Source organism: Dunckerocampus dactyliophorus, chromosome 1, assembly GCF_027744805.1.
Source record: "Dunckerocampus dactyliophorus isolate RoL2022-P2 chromosome 1, RoL_Ddac_1.1, whole genome shotgun sequence".
Classification (NCBI taxonomy): domain Eukaryota; kingdom Metazoa; phylum Chordata; class Actinopteri; order Syngnathiformes; family Syngnathidae; genus Dunckerocampus; species Dunckerocampus dactyliophorus.
In genome coordinates, this window is record NC_072819.1 from 45003982 (window position 1) to 45030256 (window position 26275).

The 26275-nt window shown below is 40.5% G+C and overlaps 3 protein-coding genes and 1 long non-coding RNA gene across 10 annotated transcripts; 3 read left to right on the forward strand and 1 right to left on the reverse strand.

Moving 5' to 3' along the window:
- The first annotated feature begins 53 nt into the window (after positions 1-53).
- lrif1 (ligand dependent nuclear receptor interacting factor 1) lies at positions 54-8306 on the forward strand. 6 transcript variants are annotated; one of them, XM_054773728.1, is made up of 4 exons: positions 1315-1371; positions 1956-2037; positions 2117-3321; positions 6112-8306. In XM_054773728.1, exons 3-4 carry the CDS (start codon positions 2257-2259, stop codon positions 6760-6762), a joined length of 1716 nt encoding a protein of 571 aa, XP_054629703.1. In that variant the 5' UTR covers positions 1315-1371; positions 1956-2037; positions 2117-2256; the 3' UTR covers positions 6763-8306. The 6 variants fall into 6 exon arrangements, with proteins under 6 accessions (XP_054629678.1, XP_054629669.1, XP_054629703.1 ...); XM_054773713.1 differs by adding an exon at positions 1571-1694 and having other exon boundaries at positions 1346-1371; positions 1956-3321; XM_054773703.1 differs by having other exon boundaries at positions 54-2468; positions 2544-3321.
- On the reverse strand, positions 3840-21481 carry LOC129179919 (uncharacterized). The gene is made up of 3 exons (XR_008570071.1): positions 21191-21481; positions 14374-14452; positions 3840-6663 (listed from the first exon to the last, which is right to left on the reverse strand). It is a non-coding gene; the product is annotated as an uncharacterized LOC129179919 (long non-coding RNA).
- Positions 9071-18606, forward strand: LOC129179904 (uncharacterized). 2 transcript variants are annotated; one of them, XM_054773747.1, is made up of 4 exons: positions 9071-9317; positions 13946-14469; positions 14856-14940; positions 14974-18606. In XM_054773747.1, exons 1-4 carry the CDS (start codon positions 9266-9268, stop codon positions 15198-15200), a joined length of 888 nt encoding a protein of 295 aa, XP_054629722.1. In that variant the 5' UTR covers positions 9071-9265; the 3' UTR covers positions 15201-18606. The 2 variants fall into 2 exon arrangements, with proteins under 2 accessions (XP_054629722.1, XP_054629713.1); XM_054773738.1 differs by having other exon boundaries at positions 9072-9317; positions 14856-18604.
- On the forward strand, positions 19537-25840 carry igf3 (insulin-like growth factor 3). Its single transcript, XM_054773761.1, has 4 exons — positions 19537-19731; positions 20509-20641; positions 23076-23263; positions 25104-25840. The coding sequence occupies exons 1-4, from the start codon at positions 19687-19689 to the stop codon at positions 25308-25310; spliced, it is 573 nt and encodes a 190-aa protein (XP_054629736.1). The 5' UTR covers positions 19537-19686; the 3' UTR covers positions 25311-25840.
- The last annotated feature ends 435 nt before the right edge of the window (positions 25841-26275 follow it).

The following is a 26275-nucleotide window of genomic DNA, read 5'->3' on the forward strand; positions in this document are numbered from 1 at the left end:
CCGGCCAATCCTGGAACATCTTGACCTTCACTAACGGGAACTTTGATGTGGAGGCTGAAGTGTGAGAAGGGGCGCCATCCTGCTGAAGAATTTGCCCCCTCTTGTAATTTGGAAGGTACCGGTAATGGCCAATAAGAATTTAGAGAGAACTAAACAATGGTGTTGCATTTGCCAAGGCCCACAGCTTGCAGAAAGGATGGATGGTGGAAAAGTGGCGGAAGGTTGATTTTTCTGATGAATCATTCATTAAAGCGCATCCCACTCACCACAAATACTGCAAAAGACCTTCGGGAACCCGCAGGAACCCAAGATTCACCCAGAAAATGGTCGTTTGGTGGAGGAATATCATGGCTTGGGGTTACATCCAGTGTGGGGGTCAGCAAGAGATCTGCAGAGTGGATGGTAACATCAACAGCCTGAAGTATCAAAAAATACAGTACATGCTGCCCATTACCTTCCAAATCACGAGAGGGCAAATTCTTCAGAAGGATGGCGCTCCTTCGCGTACTTAAACCTCCACATCAAAGTTCCCGATAGTGAAGGTCAAGATGCAGCCCGCATTTAATTTTGTATTGGTTCGTGACACATTGTAGAAATAAATGTAGCATAACATTATTAACAATAAGCAATGCAAAAAATAATTAACAAAAAACTGGCAAAAATGGGAGAAAAAAGGCACAATGTAAAGAGAAAAAGTTACTATACTAAGAACTAATAATAACACAAAAACTTGTCTTTAAATATATATAAAATGTTTAGCCTAACTGCAAAACTTAAAAGCTTAACTTGACTCCCACATCCTTTGATTTTTCATTGTGTGGCCCTCGGTGGAAAAAGTTTGCAGTTGCACTTGAAATTATTCAGCCTTCATTATAAATTCGACCTATTTGCAAAGCAAACTAAAGTTTAAATAAATGTAATTGTAAATTCCCAATTTTGAGTGCAACGCTGTTGTTGTTTTTTAGACGAGGTACCGTAGATCACGTGACAGTTGACACTAGTATCCAGAGGGGGGCGGTATTGATACCATAAGGTTATTGTAGCTGCGTCAAATCAAAGAAGAAGGACGAAACGATCGCTTCCGGAAGTACTGGGAAATAAAAGCGCAGCCACATCAAAAGAAAAAGAACGATGGCCGTAATTTTACATAGTGGTTAATATAATCTACAGTTATAGGGAGGCTGTGCGGGTCTGATGGATGAAGAAACGCGGACGTTGTGTTTACTGGCTTGCTAGCCTGCCCTCGTTTGCTTGTTCCAGGGATTAGGATGCCTCTTTCAAGTTGGTGTTGAGCCTCCACTGGTGGAGTAGTACGAACTTATTTAAGGGAGTCATGTACGCCAGACGTCTAGAAGATCGTACAGCTCAAAGGTACAATCGCCAGCTATTGTATCTATGCATACTGAGGTGTTTCTTATGCTGTGGATTTGCATTTACATTTCTAATATTTAGCTGCACGAGGAGGGCAGAATATGAAATCCCTCTTATCAAGTGTAAACAACGTCGTTCAGTGATATTCAACAGTGTAATTCATTAAAGGGGGAATGTATTCATTTTGTATTCTTTCAAGGCAATGAACACAAAGTGCTTTGCAGGGCAGTTAAGAGATGCAAAGTAGGAAGAGAACAGCAAGCGCGTGATGGCAGGACCCTTTATCGACTCCAACAGACTGAAAAGATAACATAGAAATCAAGGTGATGTTGCAGAGCAGCCATGATGCTAATAATCTAGTAAAATGCCCAGTATCTTGCAAAGCAAGCACTCTGGCATACAAATTGTTCTGATTTAGGTTACTACTATAACACGTGATTAATAAACCCTTTACAATCTAAACTAACCTTGCTTTGGTGTGCTTCACATTACATAGTAAAATAAAATGTACAGAATTTGAATTGAATGACCCTCTATGGTCATGTCTTATTAATTATCATATTTCTCTGGCTATTGTTTTTCAGTGGGACAGGTGTCTTCTACCAGGCCATACCTGGGGAGGGAGCTGATGGAAAGAAGATCATGACGCTGATTCCTGTTCAATTGGTAAATGGGAAATTTGTCCGGAGTCAAATAATGAAACCCCAAACGCATCATCCAACGTGCAAGTTTATACCACTAACAGGTGGAGCTGCACCTGTTCCCAGTGGAAGAAAGGCAGCCTTGGCTTCTTTACCCACCCAACAACCAGTCAGCAGGCAGGTCCCCCTTGTGAATGCCATACCGGATGGACTTGGTACAGCAAATCAAGGACTGGCGCTTGGTATGCCATCAAATTCACGAAGGATTGTCGTACAGCAGGTGCTCCCCAGAATCCAGGTGCGAGCAGCTCCGGCTTTTGAACTTGCCTCTGGTGTGACCCGGCAGATCTTTACACCGTCAGCCAACATCTTATCAAGTCCAACCAGTGGGACCAATGGATCTTCGAAGACAGCTGTTTGTGAAAGCAGTTCTCGTTCAAATCATTCCAAAGCTGAGTACGTTTGCTCAGCACCACGGTCATTGGGAGTATCCAAAGCAGATTTGAAATTAACTCCAAATGTTTCACATAGGTCCAACAGCCCGATGAAGTGGGTGATTGAAGAGGTTAACTCCAGCGAGTCGTCTTTTGACCGTTCACATTCATGTTCCGTTAGCCCCGAGCCTGTCCAAGCAGCGGGAGAGGGCGACAAAAACGTCGGAGTAGTGGAAAGAGTGAAAGCTGTTTCTCCATCACTCTTGACCAGAAGTGAGAGTGATCATCGAAATGAGTTGGTGATGTGTGATGGCAGGGTGTTTTTTGCTGCCAAAAAGTGCAGCTTTTCACTTCCGGCGGGGAGCAAGGAAACCGTTTCGCCCACCGCAGCAGCAAAAGTTTGCCACCGCAAACAAGTCCCGGTAGTCGTTTCAGAGGAGCCACATGACGTGATCGACCTTTGCAATGACGATAATGAAGAGGATTTGTGTCAAATAACACGATTGGCCGCTTCTTTGGATGAAGATAACGTAATATTTGTATCCTATATTCCACCAAAATCGGAATCCACCCCGACACAATGCCTGGTAGCGGAGACACTTGAGAATGAAACCACAAGGAACCTGGAAAGTGTGACTGAACATAACAAGACAACCCTCAGTCGTTGTGACACTGGCCATGATCAGCTAACACGTGAAAGCCCAAACACAACAAGGGTTGAAGCAGTAACAGACAACAAGAAGGACTCGGTCATAAACGGTCAACATAGCACTGAACAACAGTCTGACAACTTGCAGCTTTCTTTAGAAATGAAGAGTTTGTCAGATTCCAGTCTTTCAGACCACAACGAAGGAGAAGCCGCACATCAAATAAAGGTGAGGAAACTACTAATGTGTTCCAAGTGGGTTTGGGTCACTTTATTCCTCCTAATTTCTTCTTTCTATTGTCACTACCTCCCTGCTGATGTGCGCTCTCATTTGGAGGATTGACGAGATCTTTTAAGATTAAAACGTGACAAAATTTCTCGTTCAGAAAAAAAAAAAATGTCTCATGGGCACTAGGCCTGAGAGGGTGATAAATAAACGAAGTAATGACGCAATCAATTAAAATAAACTTGATAATTTTGCCTGCCTCAATACATTGCCATTTGTATCCATGTCTGTTTTCCTCGTCTCCCTCCTCCAAACAGGCAGGAAGAGAGTTCAATCTGTGCATTGGTTTCAGCACCTTGGCATTTGTTTGTTCCATAGAACTACGGCATGAACGGAGTGAGCCCTTTTGTCAGTCATACAGTCTCTTTATCTCAGTGGGTGGAAGCATGCACGCAGAGTACAGAAGAGTAGGGATCCTGGAGATTGGATCGGGACATCCCTAATATTTTCACTGTGTTGTGTGTTACTGCTTTAATGTAAGGACCATTTTCCATTTCCCACTGACGACGTGCAGCTTCTGAGTGAAAAAAGACCAGATCCACGTTTATTCTTGCACCTGGCACGTATCACACACACAAAACACATTCCGGCGTTCAAAATAACAGCACTCTTTGGCACATTTGTCATTGTTGGAATTGTGTAAACAAAATAAGGGTGTCATTAAAATATCTTACATCTGTGATTACATCTTCCATAATCACAAGCACGGGCATTACAGTTTGTTGAAGCTACATCCATTTGTCAATTACTGGACAAAATGAGCCAATGATGTATGGCATCAATTTATGTGAGGATTTTTGCATTTTATTCACTAACCCAAATAGCAAACACTCCATCCTGCTAAAATAGAGAGTTTGTTAAAAAAAAATCTTATTCTAAGTCACACCACAAGTTGATCTATAACCATATCAAATGATTAGTCCGACCCTAAACGTATTTTGCATGCCCATTTTTTTTTATTTTATCTTTTATTGGATTAGGGACCTGACTCACAAGGGTTTGCTACAAAAGCCAAACAATATTGTTGGTCATGATGTGTGATAAATAATGAGAGGTATTTTCAGAACCACATTCAATTCTACAAATTCATGTTTGTAACAAAAGATTATTATTATTATTAAAACAAATGAACAAAAAAAATGATCGGTATTGGATCGGCAAGACTATTTTAAAAAATCGTATCGGATCAGAAGCCAAAAAATATGGGTCGGGACATCACTGCAGAAGAGTGTAATGCAGTAGAAATTCAACTAGCAGATGGCAATATATTGTGCAATATAAGGCTAGTCATGCTAATCTGTTTGTGCTCAACTGCTCTGTTTTGCTACCACGTTATAAACGCTTGCCTGAAGCAGAGGAAAGGTTCCTTCCTGACTGAAGCGCTATGCTCGATTTTCCCTCTGACACATATGATACGATGACACGTAATGTTACGACTTTATTCTCACAAATTTACAACTTTATTCTCGTAATATGACTTTTTTTTTCTTGTAAATTTATGACCTTATTGTTGTAATGTTACGACTTTTTTCTCGTAAATTATTCTCAGAAATGTACAATTTTATTTCTCTTAAATGTACGATTTTATTTTTGTGTATTTATGACTATTCTCGTAAATTTACGACTATCTCATAATATGGCTTTTTTTTTCTCGTAAATTTACGACTTTTTTCTCTTGTAAATTTAGAACCATTTCTCGTACATGTACAACTTTATTCTTTAGATTTCCGACCTTTTTTTTTTTGTAAATTTATGACTTTATTCCCGTAATATTACGCCTTTTTTTCTCGTAAATATTCTTGTAAATTTACGACTTTCTAAAAAATTTACAACTGTATTCTCGTATGTATTATGTATGTACTGTATTATGAATTTTTTTCTCGTAAATTTACAGGTTTATTTCATGTAAATGTACAACTTTATTCTTGTAAATGTAGAACTTTATCACGTAAATTTACAACTTTATTTCTCGTAAATGTATGACTTTATTCTTCTAAATGTACGACTCTTCTTGTAAATTTATGACTTTATTCCCATAAATTCTGACTTTTTTTCTCATAAATATACAACTTTTTTTCTCCAAAATTATTCTTGTAAATTTACGACTTTATTTCTTGTAAATTTACGACTTTATTCTCATAATATTACAACTTTTTCTCGTAAAATTACAACGCTTTTCTTGCAAATTATTCTTGTAAATGTACAACTTTATTTCTCGTACATTTACTGCTTTATTCTTGAAATCTCATATTAGTTTTTTTCAATGTGGCCCTAATTCTTTTCAGCATGTAAAACTATAATTGTAAAACTATTACTAAATGTGTTTCGTATTTCTTATGAGAAAAATGTATTTGGTTAGTGTCTGTTTCAGTTAGAGTCAGACGTCTGGAACGAATTAATGACACTAATCAAGGTTCCACTGTAGATGCATTTCCCGCAATGAGTGCTAATTTCTCCAAGTGATTACTAGCAGTCACAGCATTAGTGCAGAACTGCACAGAGGTTACGTACTGTTTCACTGGAACAGTTACTCGAGCCTGATATCAAAGGAAGAGTATTTTTTTGTGATGCCACAACTAAAGCTTAGCTAAAGCTCACTTGCAGACTTTAAAGTACTTCTTGTGTCTTAGTAAAATTGGTCAAATAACATAAAATATGGATCCATTACTGAAGGGATTGGTGGCAGAATACCTAAGTTGTTCTTAATTTGACTCCTGTTTTTTTTTCTTGCAGATGTCTACAACTGCGCTGACAGTTTGCAGATCATCTCCCACAAACCAAATGACTGACCACCAATTCAGGAAAATCTTTGGGATTATAGCTGATGTGAAAATTTGCCTGCAGAGGATTGATGCAGCATCCTCTGAGGGTGGACCCAAAGAGCCTGTACAGAAGAGGTCATCACGGGATATTAAGGAAACCAGAAACCCGCTGAAAGAGAAGAAACTTCACTCGCAGCACCGATACAATGCAAAGGGCTCTGAAAGCACCAGCGTTAAAAAAGCGAAACTTTCAGATGACGATAATTTGCCAGGAGTTATTGTTACTTTAAGTCCTCACACGCATGATCGAGACACAGACCCAGTGGTTGGCTACGTGGAGCCAATAGATGACCATGATGATCTCTTCAGCATAGATGAAAATAACACTCCTGACTCTCCGGACTCCGAAATCCAGACCCTCAATAGTATTCATACAAATACAAGTAGAATGGGAAGGGCCAGGAAGCGCACAATGTGTCCATGTTGTGTCCCAGGTAGTCCGGGTCGGACGGCAAAGTCCAGCCTGAGGGTAGAGGAGCAAGAGAGGAGGACATGGTCAAAGGACCACACGAGTAAAAGGGGTGGACGTCAGCAAAAATTCAAATCAAACAAAAGAATGTAAGACCCATGGACTCGCATAAACAGGAAAATGAAACGAAAAAGTGGAAACGGGAGCATAATCCACCAACGGATCATTTGGAATTCCAAGTGCACCAGCGCTGCATTATTTATTGTTTTCTTGGAAATATACTCTACATAAGTCCGACACTGACCTCAACTTTGCACAAACACTCCTCGTGTGAGACAATTACTGTACAATCACAAAAATAAACGTTTAGGTTTAACGTTAGCTGTTGTCAGTATTTCTGCCCTAAACCCACATCACATTTGTGGGATATTCCCTTTTGCTACTGAACAGTACATTAATACATGTCTGGACTATACCATATTTTTTATATTCAGTGGTACCTTTTGTTGCAAAAGGTCCACAATAACTGAAACGTATGAATACCCAAGCAATTTTTCCTGTAAGAAATAACGTAAAGCCATTTAGTCAGTTCCTGGCACCCAAAATATTACCAAAAAATAAATTTTCTTGAGAATAATTAGAATTTAACATGCAGAAAACAATGCAAAAATAATTATAAATAATGAATAAATTGATCAAATGAACATTCAACATTGCTTTCAGAGGAGGGGATCCACACCAACAGCTGCTCAACATCTTGGACGCTAACACCCATAAACCCTTCCGCAACGTTAGCTTCTTTGATGTCTTCATTCTTCACCAAGATGGAACTTGTTGTGGCAAACGGACGTGTTTGTGTAACATTCTCATTTATGTTTGCCAAATGAATGTGCCTTACAGGATACCGTACTATTGTGTCAACAAAGGTTGCTGTTGGGTTTGTGATCCAGTAGGACTGAATGAAGAAGCAATGCTGGGAGTCGTTCATCCACATCTTATTAATACTACAAGATGGGTAAAATACAACAATTACAGTTACAAGCAATATTGCACGGAACCAATTTTGGAGACATTTTTTTTGTCGAAAACTGGATTGTAGAAAACCTGAGGCATTCAAAGACCAACGTTTAACTAATTGTGCAGGTATTCGTAAAGGTGTATTTATAAAGGTAAATGTATAATTTGTATCTATTTTGGCTGTCTGTTTTCTTGTTCTAATACATGGGTGGGCAAACTGCGGCCCGCAGGCCACATCAGGCTCGCCAAGCATCAATCCGGTCCACCGGGCATTTCCAAATTCTTTTTTTGTAAACTGTTAACATGGAAACTGAAGCCGGCATCATGACTTGCAGTGCTACTGTGGCATGCTTGAGTCGCCAAAATAGTCAGATGCAATCTGTAGCTTGTGCAAAAAAAGCGATCCAAGCGACACATCAACACGCACAAAGTAATAAAAATAAAAGTAATCTGCTGCACAGTGTGGGCATACAAATAAATAAATATGCACAATACCCATGCCACAAACAAAACACCCATATATTCCCGCCACAAGGTATGCTGGGTAGCTTGTGATACTCTTTCTCCCAACGTTTTATCGTGGCAGAGAAGTAAACAAGAAGGCTTTAACATATTGATAGCCAATGTTTAATTGCTCATAGTTCATATTGTTGCCACTGGACTACCCAGCATGCCTTGCGGGCATTTGGAAATAACAGTTTTGAGTTACGTGTTACGTTTAGTGCTTAGTTGTTTATCAGTAGTTGATTTGTGTGATGCATTAACTTACCGTGGATGTGTTTTGTTTTCGTTTGGTTGCACCGTAACCAAGTATGTAGTTCTGTTTGCTGACCACTTATATGGAGAAGCCTCCCTGCTAATTTTTTAACCCAATGTGGCCTGCGATGCAAAAGGTTTGCCCACCCCTGTTCTAATAACACTGTCATTGTGTACATTAGACTAAAAATGTGAAAGTCATATACACTGCCTTATAATAGTGAGTAATGTCCCTGTCATTGTCATGGCAACTTGTGAGTGGACCAGCCAGGCCTCTTCTAATGTTAGCACTTGAGTCGACACTAACAATTTCGTTAAATTGTGTATTTAAGAGATATGACATATATGTTTAGTCATTATCATTTTATAGCATGTATCACTTTTATAACATTGTTTATTTTATACAATAAAAACAGGTAATTGTCAACATTATTCGACGGTCTTTGTGTTGCAGATCTGGAAAAATAAGGGCGCTTTGTAAGACAGAGATGTTCTTAAAGAAGAGATTGGTTCATTCAGCTTTAAACAACCGAAGCAAGTGGCAAACTAATGACTTGGCTTCGAAATGTATTTTGTGACTGTGGTATACTTGGTTGTAGGTTATTATCGGAAACGACTAACTAGCCAAGCATTTTAACAAAACATGTCGTTTTGTCGTCTCCATACCTCGCCAATCTCCACTTCCGTTTACTTTTGTAAGATCTTTGACGACGTTCATAGGAAGCAGTCACTTTATTAGGGATTTGTTGAGCTGTGGTTTGGTCGTCAGCAGGGGGGAAATAAACGAAAGTTTAGTTCCATGTAAGAAGTGAACGTTTGAAGACGCACAGCAGCGCACAACATGTGTCAATAATCGCTTGACGCTTGACTCCAAACACCAGCCATGCTCTGGTCTCCGGAAGAGGATGAAGAAGACGCCTGCCGACATCCACATAGTAAGAAACACACGTCTTCTTTGTTTCGTGGATGGTGTTGGCGAGCATAACGTTTGCCAGAGGTTAAATTCGTGTTTCGACGGCTTTAATTCATTGCCATGTGCAATAAAGGGCGCCGAACTTACTCAGACGCCACATTCTGTTACTTTGTTTACAACGGTAACGAAAGTTACTGTAGAAATGCTGCGTCACGTTGAAAGAGCCAGCGGGTGGTTTGAATTAGAAATGTTCGTTCTAAAGATCACACAATGTCGACAGGTAGAGTGCCTCCCCACATGTATGTAAACACTGTTTACATACATGTGGGGAAGCAGACGCTCGAGACAAGTGTCGAGCGTTCGCGGCAGAAGTATCACAATCAGTCGTCCCGATGTCTCGCTGGATCCGGTGGAACAGCTAGTGACGTCACGCTCGAAGCAGACGCCAGACAAGTGTCGAGCGCTCGCGGCAACAAGTATCCCGATACGTTGTACCGATGTCTCGCTTCATTCAGTGGAAAATCACCTGGCCGCGGAAGCGAAGCGTTGTGACGTCACACGCGTGTCGGCCGTGACCGTCTACGTGTCACTCAGGTAGGGAGGGGTCGAGCCAGTCAATTTGGTTCAGTCAAACTCACAATGCTTATAAAAAGGGGAAATATCCCTCAAAAGTAACACAACAGCTTTTTTTTGGTTATCGTTTTTTTTTTTTTATTATTCATCTGGGGGAAGAATAAAAATTAAATTTCAGGCCAGGAGTCGAACCTAATACTGCGTGTACATTAAGTAAGTTATGTAACCACCATACCACCCACAGGTTTAGTTGTTCAGATGACACTTTGTCCTTTGGTTATATGAAAGTTCAATATATTTTTGTCCAGCAGATGTCACCACACTGATTTGTGTCAAATGCCTCGAAGCACTGAACCATTTCAACACATTTGCTTCAGTGGTACAGAAAGCAGCGGTGAAGCAGTGTCGTGACTCACCACACTGATTCGTGCCAAATGCTTCATAACACTGAACCATTTCGACACATTGCTTCATATTGATTCACTGCTTCAGAAAGCTTCGGTTTCCGGGGAACTTGAGCAATTTCATTTGAAAGTTGGTGTAGAGCTGTGACGTCACAGTTAGGCGTTGCCTTGTGACAGTTGTCTGTTCAAGCTCGATATTATGACGGAGTATTAGGGCCACATTGAGGAAAAAAAATTTCCAAAAGTTTTCAAGAAAAAGTCAAATTACTTACGAGAAATAACTCATAATATTATGAGAGTAAAGTCGTAAATATATGAGAAAAAATCGTAATATTACGAGAATAAAGTTGTAAATTTACGAGAAAAAAACAAGTAACTTTGTTACAGGCATTGCCTGAGACAGCTATGAAATGGGGGATTTATACGACCTTTGGGCATGTGGCACTGATCTGTACGAAAATAATCTGGATAGATCATACGTCGCACGCGCCCGTGCAAGCTGCTGAAGCCACAGAGAGGCCATTTTACCACTCACATCTCGTACGTAGCAGACTACATTGGCACAGCGTACATAGTGTACAAAGCAGATGAAGAGGCATCTATATTTTAAATTAAAAAGCGGGGAGATTCTCCCATTCCTTCAAGTAACGCAACATTCGTCCCTTAAAAACGATTTGATACGTTATTCTCTATCTTCTGGCTATATTAAATGTACTTTTCCCCTTCCAATTCTCATTGCCTTTGGGACAAAATTCTACTGTGCACCCTGGCTCAGCACTCCCCTATAGCAATGCATAGTTTTACTCCTCTAGAAAGAGATTTTAATTTTAACTGCATATCCCATCACTTTTTTCCACTAAAATCCATGGACATGATCCTTTACTCTTTTTTTTCTGACTTTCATACAATTCACTATGCTCTCGTCTGTACAAAATATGAATCATAAAAGAGAGTGACTCTGGACAAGGTTTAAGATCATTTAACATTTTGCAGATTTTTTTTGTTTGTGTTATGAAATAGAAGTAACCTCTTTTCTGATATAGAAATATATTTGAACAAAAACCACAGGAATAATATGTAATATAATATGTAATAATATATAAACATTGTCTCCATATGGGGGTTCATTTTAAATTTGGGTAAACAAAAAAAAAACTTATTTTTTTAATATTTGCAAGCAACAGCAAATTATTTAGTAGTCTAGTCGCGGTTGTTTGTTTACGTATCCCCAACGGCCCCCTATGTAAAGCCGTTATGACTCAGGTATGGTATGATATCGACAGAATTTTTCAAAATTATCTTACGCGAGTCCTTATGGCTAAGCTGAAGTACACCTGACCTTGCATTTAGTGTGAGTGGGTAACAAACAACAACAACAACAGACTTAACAACTCACAAGTTCTGACATAAGTCATTGTCCGAGAAGTGTTTCTTGTGAGTGGTAATATGGCGGCCGCGTGGCTTCACAAGTCATTGACCAATGGTGTATCCAGATATATAATACAGATCAGTGCGCCACATACGGGAAAAGGGCTAGACACGCTAATCTGTTTGTGCTCAACTGCTCTGTTTTGCTGCCACATTATAAATAGAAGCTTGCCTGAAGCAAGAGAGTTTCCTTCCAGAAGAGCTATACCCTATTTTCCCTATGACACTAAGTGTTCGAGTGCACCAAGCATGACTACGACCAATTCGATGCCGCCTTTTTTTTTTTTTTTGTCCAGCTCGTGGCAACTTTTTCAGCTTTCGGCCAATTAAAAAAAACGAACACCGTGATCCGTGCCGTTACTGCACCCTCCCGTGACACAAAGTTTTGGCATTCTCTTCAAAACACTTCCAAAAATGTGTTTAAAACTATCATGATGTTTACAGGCGATGTCTTACTGGTATGACGTCACAGCTCAAGGGGCAACAGAGCATTTGGGCTTTATCATCTTGAAAATTGGCTGACATCTTTATGCATAATTCTTATGCATTTTAGACAAAAAAAATGTCTGCTATTTGATCACTTTATGTATGTTTGAGAATTTGGAATGACCTTAAATGACTGCCATTTAGTCATTTAATGTTGACCAGGATTGAATGTACCCACGATGTATGAGTGATGTCCCCGACTGAAACGTTACAGCTTCAGGTGCTACATTACAGAGCTGCAGTCTGTTATTATTGGCTAAATAATTGTCTTTATTCATTGAATTTATTATTATTATTTATTATTCATTTCCATTATTAATAATTCATTATTATTTATTGTCACTTGAAACAGCAAGACTGCTACGGCTAACAGAAGTAAAATAGAAAGTACATATTTTTGTATATATTTTGGTGAACGTGAATAGTTTTGAATAGTAGTTGACAGTGGAACGCTAAGGTTGAACACGAACCACACCAGGACACCAGTCAAATTCAGAGTAGTTTCAAATCAAGTACAGTACATGGAGAACGAGTTCCATTCCTACTATGTGTTGTAAATAGACTTGTAGTGTAAATCTGAGCTTATACTTAAATTAGCACCAAAGTCACTGACACACAGATAGAACTCATGAAGTTAGCGCTGTCAATTTCATAGCAGCAGATCATTTCACATGTTCAAGGATGTGATATTTCTTCTTGATGACGGTTGCGGTGATCGAGTGGCTTGGGCAGGTCATGCGACCCATGTTGATTGGTGTCGTCTCCTTTCTGAGCATTTTTTCGACGTCTTGTTTTACTTTCGTGGTGGTGGCTTTCCTTTTCTTTAGTGCGCTGCCATCAAGGGAGTCAAGTGCCAGGAGTCATACTGGAGGGTGGTAGGTTATCAACCCTCCGTGTAGGTGCATGGGACTATGTATTCTTCCACTGTGTGCACATAACTACCGTAATTTCCGATGTAGAAGACACACCAGTGTTTAACTAAATTTAGAGAGAAAAAGAGATTTATACATATACTGTATAAGCCGCACCGGACTATAAGCCGCATCACATGGCCACATCATAAAACGTCATGTTGTGGCGCACACCAGGACCAGGCAGCTCTTTATTTGACATCAGCCAATTATGAGCTATGAGAAAACTCACGAGAAGCTTGTCAACCCATTGGAAATTGCAGGAGGCCATTACTCAATATAACAGTCGGACTCACGGTGTCATCTTAGAGAGAATGCTAAAATCGTCACACAGTAACTGAACACTCAAACTGTAGCTAAGGAGTATACAAGTACCAATACAAGTTAAAAAACATATATTTTAATGTTTTCCCATAATGCATTTCATCCCAGCAAAGTATATAGTAAATAACAAATAGTAACGACTTATACACCGGAAATTACGGAGGTTTTCGAGCAAGTCTTGTATTTACAAACCAAACTTCTTAAGTCGAAATTAAGTTTGTAAGTAATTTATGGGTGTGCGGAACCACGGAACGTCATAGACCGAGGACCTCCCGTAGAAGTAATCTTTCAGGATAAATGGCGATCTTAAACAGATGATAATCAAAGTGCACACAGACCGAATCCTTTGACCCTTGCTGACCTGAGCTCTGATGAAGTATTGTGTGACATCATGCATGATGGGGGTTGAGCTCTAAATCTATGACTAGTTTTCTCTGAATATTGTTGTTGACTTGCAAAATTGTATGACCTCCACTGTTGCAAAACATTGTAAGCCAACACGCCGATGAACTCTGTGTCTTCAGGAAAGATGAATGTCCTCGATGGATTAGAGGTGTTCATCCCAGAGGAGGCTCAAGTGAAGAGCATAGCAATTTGGACTTTACCATCCTCACTGGTCCGAGCAATTGGCCTCCCCACCACGGACCCCAATGGCACAGACGTGATTGCAGATTCCCCACGAGGCATCTGGATTTGTCCAGTGGTCTTGCGAAGCAAAGGCCATGGATCAACACAACGAAATGCATCCTCACTTCTGACGGCTGAGTTTCAGCTCGCTCAGAGCCCCATGAAAATAGCCTTTGTCTCTTCTAGCGTCGAGGCTTATAACGTGTTGAGGGACAATGCGTCAGGGAGGGTTGCGACCCGCCCCCCTCACACCGCCCTCTTGTCTCCAGAAGTGGCGCTTGACAGCTGTGAGGATTTTATCATCATTTACAACGAGCAACTTTACCTGGCGATGAGAAACGTCAAACCGAGCCAACAGTTGACACGCAGAGCCCAGCAGCCCGTCGCTCGTTCAGCATCACCAGCTGAGAGACAGGAGAAGGTAAGAATGAGGACAATTGGATAATAATAACCCGAACGATCTCTTTTGGGGCATGCAGTATTCGTTCTATCCCTCTGTGTTTCCTGGGAAGTATGATTACTGTTGATTAGTCATTTGTTTACCAAAAATGCAAATGAGGTTTCATATGAAGTAAAGGTGTTATCTTGGTGAGAATTGGTGCAGTTTACAAGTTAGTGCAGTGTGAAGTCAGCCTAAAAAGGAGATGAACCTCATCATCCATGAAACACGTACTCTTTGGTAAGGTGTGGTCGTTGGTGTTAATTGAACATTTAAAAAAGACAGACTCCAGTGAGGATATTAATAAGTATAATTTACTTCCAATTAAGTTAAATGTGTCATTTTCTTTTTTTCCAAAAAAAAAAAAGGTGAATGACAGTGAGCCGGTGGAGCAGCACATCACATGCGAGGACCCGTGTGGCGACAAAGCAGAACAATTTATTGACAAAGAAGCGGATTTGTCACCTCCGACTGATGATAAAGAAACGGATTTGTTCCCTCCAGCTGGTGATGAAGTGCAAGAAGACTGGAATGCCGATCCAAATGACAACCAGCAGTGGACCATGAGTCTGACTGTGGATTCGGACTTTTGCTCGACACTGAGAGATGACTTTGACTTTAATGAGCTCGAGCAACGGGAAAAGATCGCACAGATAAAAGCCAAATTAAAACAGACCGAGGCCGCTCTCAACAGCCTCCATACCACGAAATGAAAAGTTAAAGTGTAAGAAATGACGTTTCTCTTGGCTGATTCAATGTTGCGTCATCCAGCATTGCAATGGAATATTTTATTCTACAACAGTTGGTGGGCAAAAAAGGCGTGCATACTTAGCGGTGAAGCGGCGTGATGTGAGGCACCCGGCGGTGTCAGTTTGCGTATCCGGCCATCATCTGACACTGCAATGTCAATGGGAATATCAGAGGCCACTAGGTTTAGAGGACGAGGGGGGCTTAGCAGCAAATAACATACATGGTGGATCCCCCCCGTGTTTGTGACTCTTATGATCACACCCCGTATATTTACACAATATACCACATTTATAGAACATGCAGGCCGGGGTAGAATTCTGACAAGAACTCAGAAGCCCTGTCAGATATCAAAACGTGGGGGAATCAATGACAGAGTCATTTTTGCCCTCACGCAGGGCAAAAGGGCAGGTGTTCGTGCACCGGGGGGGAATATTCGGGACGTGCACGTGCCCGAAAATTCCCCCATCACGAAGACAAAAAATGATCAAACCCAAGATCTCCTTTGGCGCTATAAAACACAAAACGTGTGGAACACGCAATACATGCACTTTCCCAGCATGCTTTGCGGATTATACCCGAGTATAAAATAGGAGTTTTGCATGTATGCGCTGTGTCAGTGTTTATTTTGATCCTAGCATAGTCTGTGCGGTTCAGTTTCACACACTGTTTTGGGTTTTGGTAGCATGGTGACTGAGGGAGGTATGTTGACTCGTCGCCTCCTTGTGGTTTGAGCATTAAGAATCTTGGGTGTGACGTTTGCATTTGTCCTGCAATTGCTGTGTAACACTGATTGCTTGTTGTAGACTTAGCCCAAGCTTGATTGAAGTGTTGTAAATGGACATAGGAATGAATGTTATGATTACTTGCAATATATGTACACTATATATAATTTGTAATAAAAGAAGAACAAGTTATTTGGGGGGTGTCAGCTATAGAGGCATGATGGCTAGAGGGACGTCATAGGGGAGATCCTCGTGGACCGGTCTTGAGCAGTCCTGCGTGTCATGGAACTCTTCGTCCCAAGGCGTGGGCTCGTGTTTAAGGTATTCCATTTCCTGATCAACCTGAGCTACGTGCCTCAAAATCTGAGTAGCTGCTAGACAGTCAAGGTGGTTTACTGAGGCCTTTTGGTTGATGACCGTCTATGGGTTAAAGGTCAGGAACGAAAAAGGAGTGACATTGGTGCAGTGGTTAGAGCTGTAGCTTTTAGTTGAGCTCTTTTAAAGAGATGGAGTACTTAAATAATCCACATGGTGGCGGAGGTACCTCAGTCACAGGAGCGTCCAGATGAAAACACTAATGAAGTGCTTGGGTCTGTTAGGCACGCAGTGCGGGGAAACTCGTATTCACGATTGGACATACAATTCTAAAAGTTTGTAAGGATGAGGATACATTTTGCGGTCTTGAGTTTTACCTTGACAGTAAAGAAGACAGAGAACTCTCCAGATTGTGAATTTATTCTTCAAATTTGAATCTTTCCGTCCGTTTTCAATACCTCATTAGTGTCCTGGGTGAGCTAAAGCCTTTTCCAGCTTGACTTCAGGCGAGAGGTGTGATATATACAAGACGCTCACATTCACAATTTAGGATTTCCAGTTAACCTAACATGCGGCAATGAAAATAATGCAGCCAAAGTATTGCTGAATTTACTTTTTTATCACACAGCATGACCAACAATATTGTTTGGCTTTTGTAACTAACCTCTGCGAGCCAGGTCCCTAATCCAATAAAAGATCCAATAAAAGTACGTCCAATAAAAGATACGACTGGAAAAAATGGGCGTGAAAAACCCCGTTAGGATCGGACTAATCATGGCTCAATTTTGTGGTGTGATTTCGAATATGTTTTATTTTTTTAACAAACTCTCTTAATCCGTTTTATATTTTTCCCAAATTCCATTTTAATTTTTTTGAATTCCGTTTTTTTTTTTTTACCTTTTCCTCTTATTTTACCAGCATAGAGTGTGTGCTATTGGGGTTAGTGAATAAAATGTCCATGAATGGAAATGCAAAAATCCTTACATTTATTGATGCAATTCATTATTGGCTCATCTTGTCACACACACACACACACACACACACACACACACACAGTTGCACTACGGTCTGCTAAACTACGCTCACCCCGCTAGCTTCCATTCACGCTCCGTAACAAAGGGGTTTCCAAGGTTTCCACTTGTTTAGTAGTGTTTGTGATGAGATTCCGTCACGATTGAGCGTTTTCTTCTCGCGGGTGGCGAGAGTCGGGCGGCAACCAGCTTTGAGGCGCATTACCGCACCTACCGTGTTGGGGTGTGGCCCAGAGTTTACCGATAGTGATGTGTCGGTCGCGAACGAATGGGCTCTTAAGAGCCGGTTCTTTGAAATGAACGACACAAGCCGGTTGGGAGCCGATGAGTTATTTCCTCGTCGTTTTTTTCTGTTAAAGGCGAATGTCAAGATTTGTGGCGGCGGCGCTGTGTCCACACTGAGCAGGGGGGAGGGGCGGGGTTAAACACCCTGTGTTGCTCTGAAAGCCGATTTGTTTGTGAGGAATTCGCATGAAGAGAGTTGACCATTTTTGACGTGATTTGTCTATTGAGATGGCTCTTTGTTTTTATAACATAACATTATACTTGTATTATATACTTTTGTAGCTGTTCATTGAGGTTTAAATAAATCCATTCAAATAATGAACATTTGATATCATGTTTTCTTTACATCGGTAAGTCATTTTACACAATACACAGAATTTGGTGATAAATCAATTTAAGACAACAACCAAATCTGAGGAGCCACTTGGGAGCTGAAAGAGCTAACTATTTTTAGTGAGCCGATCCTAAAAAACCAGCTCTCTAAAACGAGCCGAAATATCCATCACTTCCAACATTATACGACAACTGGATCGGCCCGATGTCCTGGCGGAAGCCGATATTATCCACTCTTCAAAATAAAGGCGATCGGCAGCCAATCCCGATCCTGAAGCTCTCGGGACATCCTAACTACTAACGAGTGCACTTCCACATTTCACAACCGATCCAGACCGTTCGAAAGTTACAACTCATTCAGGACATTTAGCCTTCCCCGGTACATTGCGCTATCATGCTAGGTGTTAGCATGCTAACGTTAGCGTGTTAGCGTTACTAACATTTTTAGCTATTTTCATGGCTAGAAACATACAGTATATCAACACTTAGCATTGCTAGCATGTTAACATTTGCTTAGTAGCATTTTTAGGCATGTTCATAGGTAGACACTGATATGAAGGCTTAGCACTATCATGCTAGGTGTTAGCATGCTAACGTTAGCATGTTAGCCTTACTAAAGTTTTTAGCTATTTTCATGGCTAGACACATACAGTATATAAACACTTAGCATTGCTAGCATGTTAACATGGGCTTAGTAGCATTTTTTGCCATTTCCGTAGGTAGACACTGATATGAAGGCTTAGCACTATCATGCTAGGTGTTAGCATGCTAACATTAGCATAGTAGCATTTTTAGCCATTTTCATAGCTAGACACATATATAAACACTGAGCACTATTATGTTATATGTTAGCATGCTAATGTTAGCATTGCTAACATTAGCATTGTAGACTTTTTTTATCCATTTTCATAGCTAGACACATATAAACACTTACCAATATTATGCTAGGTGTTAGCATGCTAACATTAGCAATCGAAATATGTAGATAAAATAAATGTAGGACTAATATTTATGGTGTAAATCACAATATGGGGGGAACTAAGGCGCTTGGCGGAGGTCTGTGCTCTCAAAGTGCTTTTCTAGTTCAGCCATTTTTATGCTTAAAAATGCTTAATTTGGGCAAGCATGCATCTGTTTTGACCACTAACAAGCCGGATTCAAATTTTATATTTTTTTAAAACCGTGACACAGTGAAAGCCAACAAATTCGAAGCACGAAGTGGCGAGGGTCGCCTGCATTTGTTTTGTTCATTTGTCAAGATTCCTCCCTTGACCATGCGTCACTGGTTTCAACTGAATATCATTCCATCTGCACAAAACACAAAAACGCTCGGGACTTGCTAGTTTACAAGGGGTGCAAGGTATCTCGTGTGGAGAAAGGCTGCCGTCGCGCTGGTATTCACAAACAAAGACGTCAAGTAGGAAATATTTCCGTTTTTTGTTCCTTTAGAAAGTCCTGCGATTAACGTGCTGCGACAAAAGCAATTTAGCATGGGCCTGCACACTTTTTATTTTATTCACCGCATCATCTTATCACACGTGATGGATATCATGTGACAAACAAAGTAGGAACATTTTCAGAACAAGTCCAGTCGCTGTAACAGAATGGTGAATCATCTGATAAGAAAATCGCTCAAGATTTGCGGGTGGAAGCGCGCAAGCGAGCGTAGGGAGGCCATCTCTGGGATATATGGTCCTCCTCCCTCCTTCGCCCGCAGATACTATAATACTGAAGGTGTGCAAAAGTCACATCGCACAGTCAGGATGAAGGCCTCACAATGCCTTTCCGGAAGATTGTGGACATTGAAGGTAAGAGAAGTCATTTGATGCTGTTTTGCATGATTAAACAGGATTCTCCTCTACAGACGGTGATGCTGTGCATAGTGCATACACACCATATAGAAAGCTATTTTTCAGAGCTCTGTCTAGTTGTTAAAAACTGCTGAAATCATTTCCAACTATTTAAGATTAAACTCACATTAAATTGTTTTGGGGTTTTTTTTTACTCTAAACCCAAACCCTAAATCAGTTAATATTTTAAAAAGTATAAATGTGGGGTTTTTTGCATGGGTTTTATCATAAATTGTTGACTGGTCTATTATTGACATTCTACTATAGATGTGTTCGTCACGGTGTCGTTGAAACTCACGCAAATGTCATGCAAATCATCTGGAGCTATACCATGAAGCTAGCATACTTCATGCTGATCGATGACGACAGATGCCCGTGCTGTATGCCCAATGACACTGCTTTCATGTGATGGAAAAGCAAGCATGCGCATGCGTGGTCCGCTGCACGCGTGTGTCAGATGTGCTAACGTTTGCCTTCAATAGTATTTTGATCAGCTGTTGTTTTTTTTTAATATGGAGAAAACGTGGGTCGCCAGCTAGTAAGGCTACATACAGAGGGAACTACAATATGAACTTTTACTGTCTTCTACGGATGCGCGTGTAATAAAAAACAAAAACAAATCACTCCGATTTTAAAGAATGAAACTTAACTGTAGTCTGAAAACAACTTTTTCCGGCCACCGCTTGTCGTGTCACATCAAACACAGAGTAAAGCTGCGTGTCCTCTGGTCCTCAGGTGTTGTGCGTGTTCTACTCGACCACGTGTCTGCTCAACTGGCCTCTCCACTCGGAAGCAGCCAAGCTCCGCTGCGGCACGGACCTCCTCAATGACCTCCTGTTCGTGTGTGGCGATCGCGGGATCTACTTCGGTACGTCTGTCCTCAAGCTTCGTGTTGTTTCACAGTTGCTGGAAGGTTGGAGCTCGAGACGTCGCGTAATATTTGCACGAGCATTTATGGGATGCCAAGGATGCCAGTCTGGTGCGACGTAGAACACAACCAATGGCTATGACAGCTTTTCGAAACTTTTTATGAGCCATATGAATACATCTAAATTGAGTTTTCAGCTGATGATTCGTTGATTGGATGTTACGTAATACATTTTTGGATACTGGAGTGCGGTGTAAATATGGAGCTGGCAAACACGGCTTTTTTTCGTTCCGTTTGTGGTAAACAAAGATACGGCCACGGTCATCTTTGATTGTTTATGCCACTATCTATTCCACTATATGTGTGCTCTTTTCAGCAAGTTGGATAAAGATATAAAGATAGCTGTATTGCATTACTGTATGATTATTTTAGAGCTTTTACCATAATAATGTTTCGTGAGTTGAAGGTAGCACATACTTTATCGCTTCCCACGTTCATTTGGACATTATTAGTATCAAAAGTCACCCCAAGGCCCTTTCACCTGATTACCTTTCTCCCGTTCAGACCAAGGCCGCTCTCTCCGTCTGGTATCAAAGTGGTTGGTAATCCGTCGAAATGGGTGCATGCCCACAAGAACGCCGTGCCACATTGTGTGATAGCGTTATTGTCGCAACACTTGCTCTCGTATCTGAGAACGGCTTTGTGTCCAAAAAAAGAGCGAGCGAGAGAAATTGCAAGGGAGCAGAGCGAGTTCACTGGCGGCAAACGCTAACGTCGCCTGATATCCTAAAATGAACGTTGTTTTTAATAGCGCCGTATTTGGATCACGTGGCTTGTTGACAGTGGTGTCATTACGTGGATTTTGGGGGTCAGGGTAGGGGGGCTGAAGCCTTACAAAAATATTCTTGAACCTCCCCACTTGGTGTTGTTTTATTTGAAAAATCGAAATATGTTAAGGCTGTCAATTGATTAAAATATTGAACCGTGATTAATCGCATTTTGTCCATAGTTAATTCATAATTAATCACATTTAACCGCAAATGAATTTTTTAAAATCCATAATAGATAATAATAATAATCCATAATAATAAAAGGATTCGATACGGAACTACAACGATAATGACATCAAATTTTATATGAAGGGATATCAGTTTTGGAAATATGGGCCATTATTTCATTCCAAAATAATACACAGTTAGAAATCCCCCAGTTTTTGAATGTTTAGTGCGAGCGGCAATTTGTCCCACTTTGTTTGACAGTCCTTGAGCGCACCACACTTTCATAGATGGATAGATAGATAGATAGATAGATAGATAGATAGATAGATAGATAGATACGTAGATACTTTATTCATCTCCAAGAGAAATTCACACAGATAGACTACTATACTGTATTTTTACCCTTTTGCTCCCGTCTCACATTTGCTCCCAAATGCTGATACTATGTGGGAATGCATGAACGTAAGATTTGATGACCTTGTTGAGTGCAAAAGTGCATATTTGTGGTACACAACCTCTCTGAAAACCAAGTCCAGGCTCGTACTGGTGGATGGTGGGTCTGTATTCATTTTGCACTTTTAATTTGACGTCGTTCCTGTCATAGTTTGACACAATACATACTAAATAAGATGGATTAGATCGCTATAAGGTACGTTTGTTTTACTGATGTGTTGATGACTAGCTAGTGCGCTGCTAATGCTCGCACTGCTAGCTCCTCAGCCATGGTCACACAGGAGCCCCCACTTAGCTGTCCTCGGCTATGCCTGCCGTCAACTAGCAGCTTGTACCCAAATTTTAGCTCACGGTTCCAAGCAAAAAATCAGCCCAGAGACGGCTCGCATCTAAAAAAAAAAAAAAAAACACGGTATAAATGACAATAAAAAAGAGCGGTGCAGTGCTTCAGTGCCTTCCCGCTTCTCTCTGCCAAGCCGACGACGACGTAGTGCGTGACAATTGGACAGCGAATTGTTTGAGAATTGTTTGTTGTGAGAGCCATCTGCCAGGGCTTCGAAGCTAAGTTTACCAATCAAAAGACCCCTTTCTTTCTCCATTTGTACTCAGTATTTGCTCCCACTTGTAGCTCTACGGTCACGGCTGCTTCCTCAAACTACGACAGGCGGGGTACACCCTGGACTGGTCGCCAGCCAATCGCAGGGCACATATAGGCAAACAACCATTCACACTCACATTCATACCTATGGACAATTTAGAGTCACCAATTAGCCTAACATGCATGTTTTTGGAATGTGGGAGGAAACCGGAGTACCCGGAGAAAACCCACACAGTAATGCCCAACGGAGATTGGAACCCAGGTCTTCCCGATCTCCTGTATTTTACAACATCACGTGACATGCTGTATGCAAGCGTATGGTTGGTCTTCTGGAAGTGTGGTTATTTCTGAAAGGTCCTCATGGTGGCTTTGTGTCTCGTGGCAGGTAAAGGTACACGGTCTGGTTATGCTTCTCGGCCCAGAGGGAAGGGGATCGTGGACAAATGTTGCAGGTCAAATGGCTGCGATCTGCATCATCTGGAGGTATACTGTGCTAAGCCGAAGAAGCAGCAGCAGACTACAGCATGGCCAAGCACAAGCACAGGACCCTACACCACGAAACAAACAGACGTGGTAAGGAATGCACTTTTTGGGGACGTAAACATGCTACTTTGCTTCAGTATAGCGGTTTAAGATATGCCGTACAATCTGATGTGGTGAAAAGAAGGAGCAATCCCCATTCCCACATCCCCATTTGGGCAAAGGATGTGCATCACTGCCGTGGGACAAACAGTAGAGTACCAAGTCAGCCCGACTTGTTATCATTAAAGGGATAGTTCGGATTTTTCGACATGAAGTCGTATGACATCCCCATCAACAGTGACTTACCCCCCCATTTGCTCCCGCGAGTCCAGTTCTGGTCGGATTTCCGTGACGAGGAACGTAGTTCCGCTTAGTTGCTGGGTCATTTCAGAAAATAGCCTGGCTTCTCAAAGCAACATGCGTTCAAGAGAGTAACACGTATCATAAAGATGCCTCCTCAAAAAAATCAGACCTCACAAATCGCTGCGTTCCACAGCGGAAGAGGACGAGCGTCTTCATCACATACCCACGAATGGAGAGGCGACGGCGCGAAGGGACACAAATAAAACGCAGAGCAATTTGTGAGGTCTGATTTTTTTTTTGAGGAGGCATTTTTATGATGCAAATGTATTACACTCTTTTGAACACATATTGTTTAAGAAGCCAAACTCTTTACTTAAACAACCTACGTTGCTCGTCACGGGAATCCGACCAGAACTGGACAGGTGGGAGCAAACAGGGGGGTAAGTCACTGTTGATGGGGATGTTACACAACTTCATGTCAAAAAATCCAAACTATCCCTTTAAGGGAGGAAAAAAAATCCAAACCTACATGGACCAAAAAAGCAGTAGAACAAAAGTAGTCCCCTAATATTGTTTCATTAGAGCAGGGGCGTCAAACTCGTTTTCACTGTGGGCCACATCGCAATGATGGTTATCCTCAGAGGGCCACTTTTTATAATTCATTCATTAATTATTACATGCATTTTTCATTAATAAGTAATAAGAAAAATTGTCATTTCAATTTGGATTTGACAACCAAAAAATATAAGGTTTTCTGTCAATATTGACAACAAATACATTTAGCAAGAAAGATGGTCTTTTTGATTAAAAAAATATATATTTTTAAGTTGTTTTTGTTAATGTTAATTTTGTTTGTACTTTATTACTTTATTTATTTTAAATGTAACAGTAAATGTTTATTAAATTATTGTAAAAATATGTTTTAAATATTACATCTTTTATTTTATTGTAAAAATATTTTGTATGTATTACAATTTGTACTCTTTTAAAAATTTATATTAAGTAAAAACAAAATTAAATTACAGCATACAGTTTTACAATACTATAAAAGTAAAATAATGAAAAATATTGCTTTAAAAAGTAGACAATCAGTATTAATAACTAAATTACAATGTCTATAGAAATATTTTTTTTAAATAATATTAAAATAAGTGTCCTTTTGACATGCATTATTTCAAGGCTTTCGCGGGCCACATAAAATGATATGGTGGGCCAAATCTGGCCCCCGGGCCTTGAGTTGGACACCTGTGTATTAGAGAATGGCAAGGGTGTAAACATGCGTCCTCGCCTTTGACAGCCTCCTGTAGCGCTGTCGCACGTTGTTGCCATCAAAACAGATCAAATAAGGACTTTAACATATGTGGTGTGACACACGATACAGGCAGAAAAGTGAACACATATTAGTACACGTGAATTTTCTATGAACATTTCAAACCAAAATGCTAACATGCTTGTAGTGCACCAATGCATGTGCCAACCAGGTGTCCGCGCAGCAAATCCTAGAAGGTAAAACAACAGTCCAAGGTCAGCAGATACGGCAAGACTGAGCGCTTACCAAGTCCTTGAAACGCTTATCTTTTTCTTGCAGGCCAATCAGTTCCGGGCGGTATTTCACAAAAGAGTCTTAGAGCACCTGGGGCCACCCAACAGTCCAAAGAGGGAGGCTTATAGGAAAAAAACGAAGCCTTCATTCCCAAAGAAAACCAAAGTTTCGTCCACACGCAGGAAGATGAAGCTACAGCACACGACAAGTGGACCTCCCTCAAGAACCACAGCGAGGACATTATCCTTTTAATCATTTGACTCCTTCAGATGTTCTTTTCGACGAGTGTGTTTCATAAGCTGTGAGCTGTCGCTACAGCCGTGCCTGGACAAGGGAGGGCGATGACACCATACTTCTCAAAAATGCTGCTCTTTGTTTCATGTTCTGCATCCTTAAGTTCATTTTAAGCACATTCCTTTGTGAGTGAATTGCAGCAAACATGGCCCACTGGTGTTGCACAGGTTGCAGAATAACGCTTTTGTGTACGGGCAAAGATATTTATTCTTCTCACAGCTGTTTAGCTGCGGTGTTTTATTTATTCTGTTTCAGCAGCACGTGCCACCTTCTGTATTATATATATTTTTTCTGTGAATACTTTTGTAGGTGCTGGATTATTCGGATTATTCATATTCAACCCTTTTGCTGTGTATTTAAAGCTCATTTCTAACTGCCTTCCAAGTGTTTTTAGACAAGAATATTCCATGCACTTTCATAACTTTGCATTAATAAGCAAAACCTCGGTAGTATTTTCTGTTGTTTGTAAATTATTTGTAAATTAATTGTCCGGTAACATATATATATATATATATATATATATATATATATATATATATATATATATAGACTCTATTTATTTCTCTGACAATATACCTTTTAAGTGGAGATGAATCGAGATGATTGATTTTTTTTTATTATAATAAAACACATTTTATTATCAAAACAGTGAATGGGCGGACATGACTGAGAGATAATTTTGTGCAGCATACACAATAAAGCAGGGGTGTCCAAAGTGCGGCCCGCGCCACAGTCTAAAATGTAATTTAACAAGGAAACTTAAAACAACAACAACAGCAAAAATGGGAAAATCAATCAAAAGTCAAAATATTAAGAGGAGAGTTGTCATCTAGCAAGGAAAAAAAGGCCATACTTTCACAAGAATAAAGTAATAGTATGAGGAAAAATGTCATTTTAGTAGCATGAAGTTGATTTTTAATTTT

Coding starts and splice junctions, on each gene's coding strand:
- lrif1 (XM_054773686.1), top strand. CDS start 1,897: ATGACCCTCTATGGTCATGTCTTATTAATTATCATATTTCTCTGGCTA. Junction 3,322..6,111: donor AAGCCGCACATCAAATAAAG/GTGAGGAAACTA, acceptor TTTTTCTTGCAG/ATGTCTACAACTGCGCTGAC.
- LOC129179904 (XM_054773738.1), top strand. CDS start 9,266: ATGCTCTGGTCTCCGGAAGAGGATGAAGAAGACGCCTGCCGACATCCA. Junction 9,318..13,945: donor CGCCTGCCGACATCCACATA/GTAAGAAACACA, acceptor CTGTGTCTTCAG/GAAAGATGAATGTCCTCGAT. Junction 14,470..14,855: donor CAGCTGAGAGACAGGAGAAG/GTAAGAATGAGG, acceptor AAAAAAAAAAAG/GTGAATGACAGTGAGCCGGT.
- igf3 (XM_054773761.1), top strand. CDS start 19,687: ATGAAGGCCTCACAATGCCTTTCCGGAAGATTGTGGACATTGAAG. Junction 19,732..20,508: donor GAAGATTGTGGACATTGAAG/GTAAGAGAAGTC, acceptor TCTGGTCCTCAG/GTGTTGTGCGTGTTCTACTC. Junction 20,642..23,075: donor CGATCGCGGGATCTACTTCG/GTACGTCTGTCC, acceptor GTCTCGTGGCAG/GTAAAGGTACACGGTCTGGT.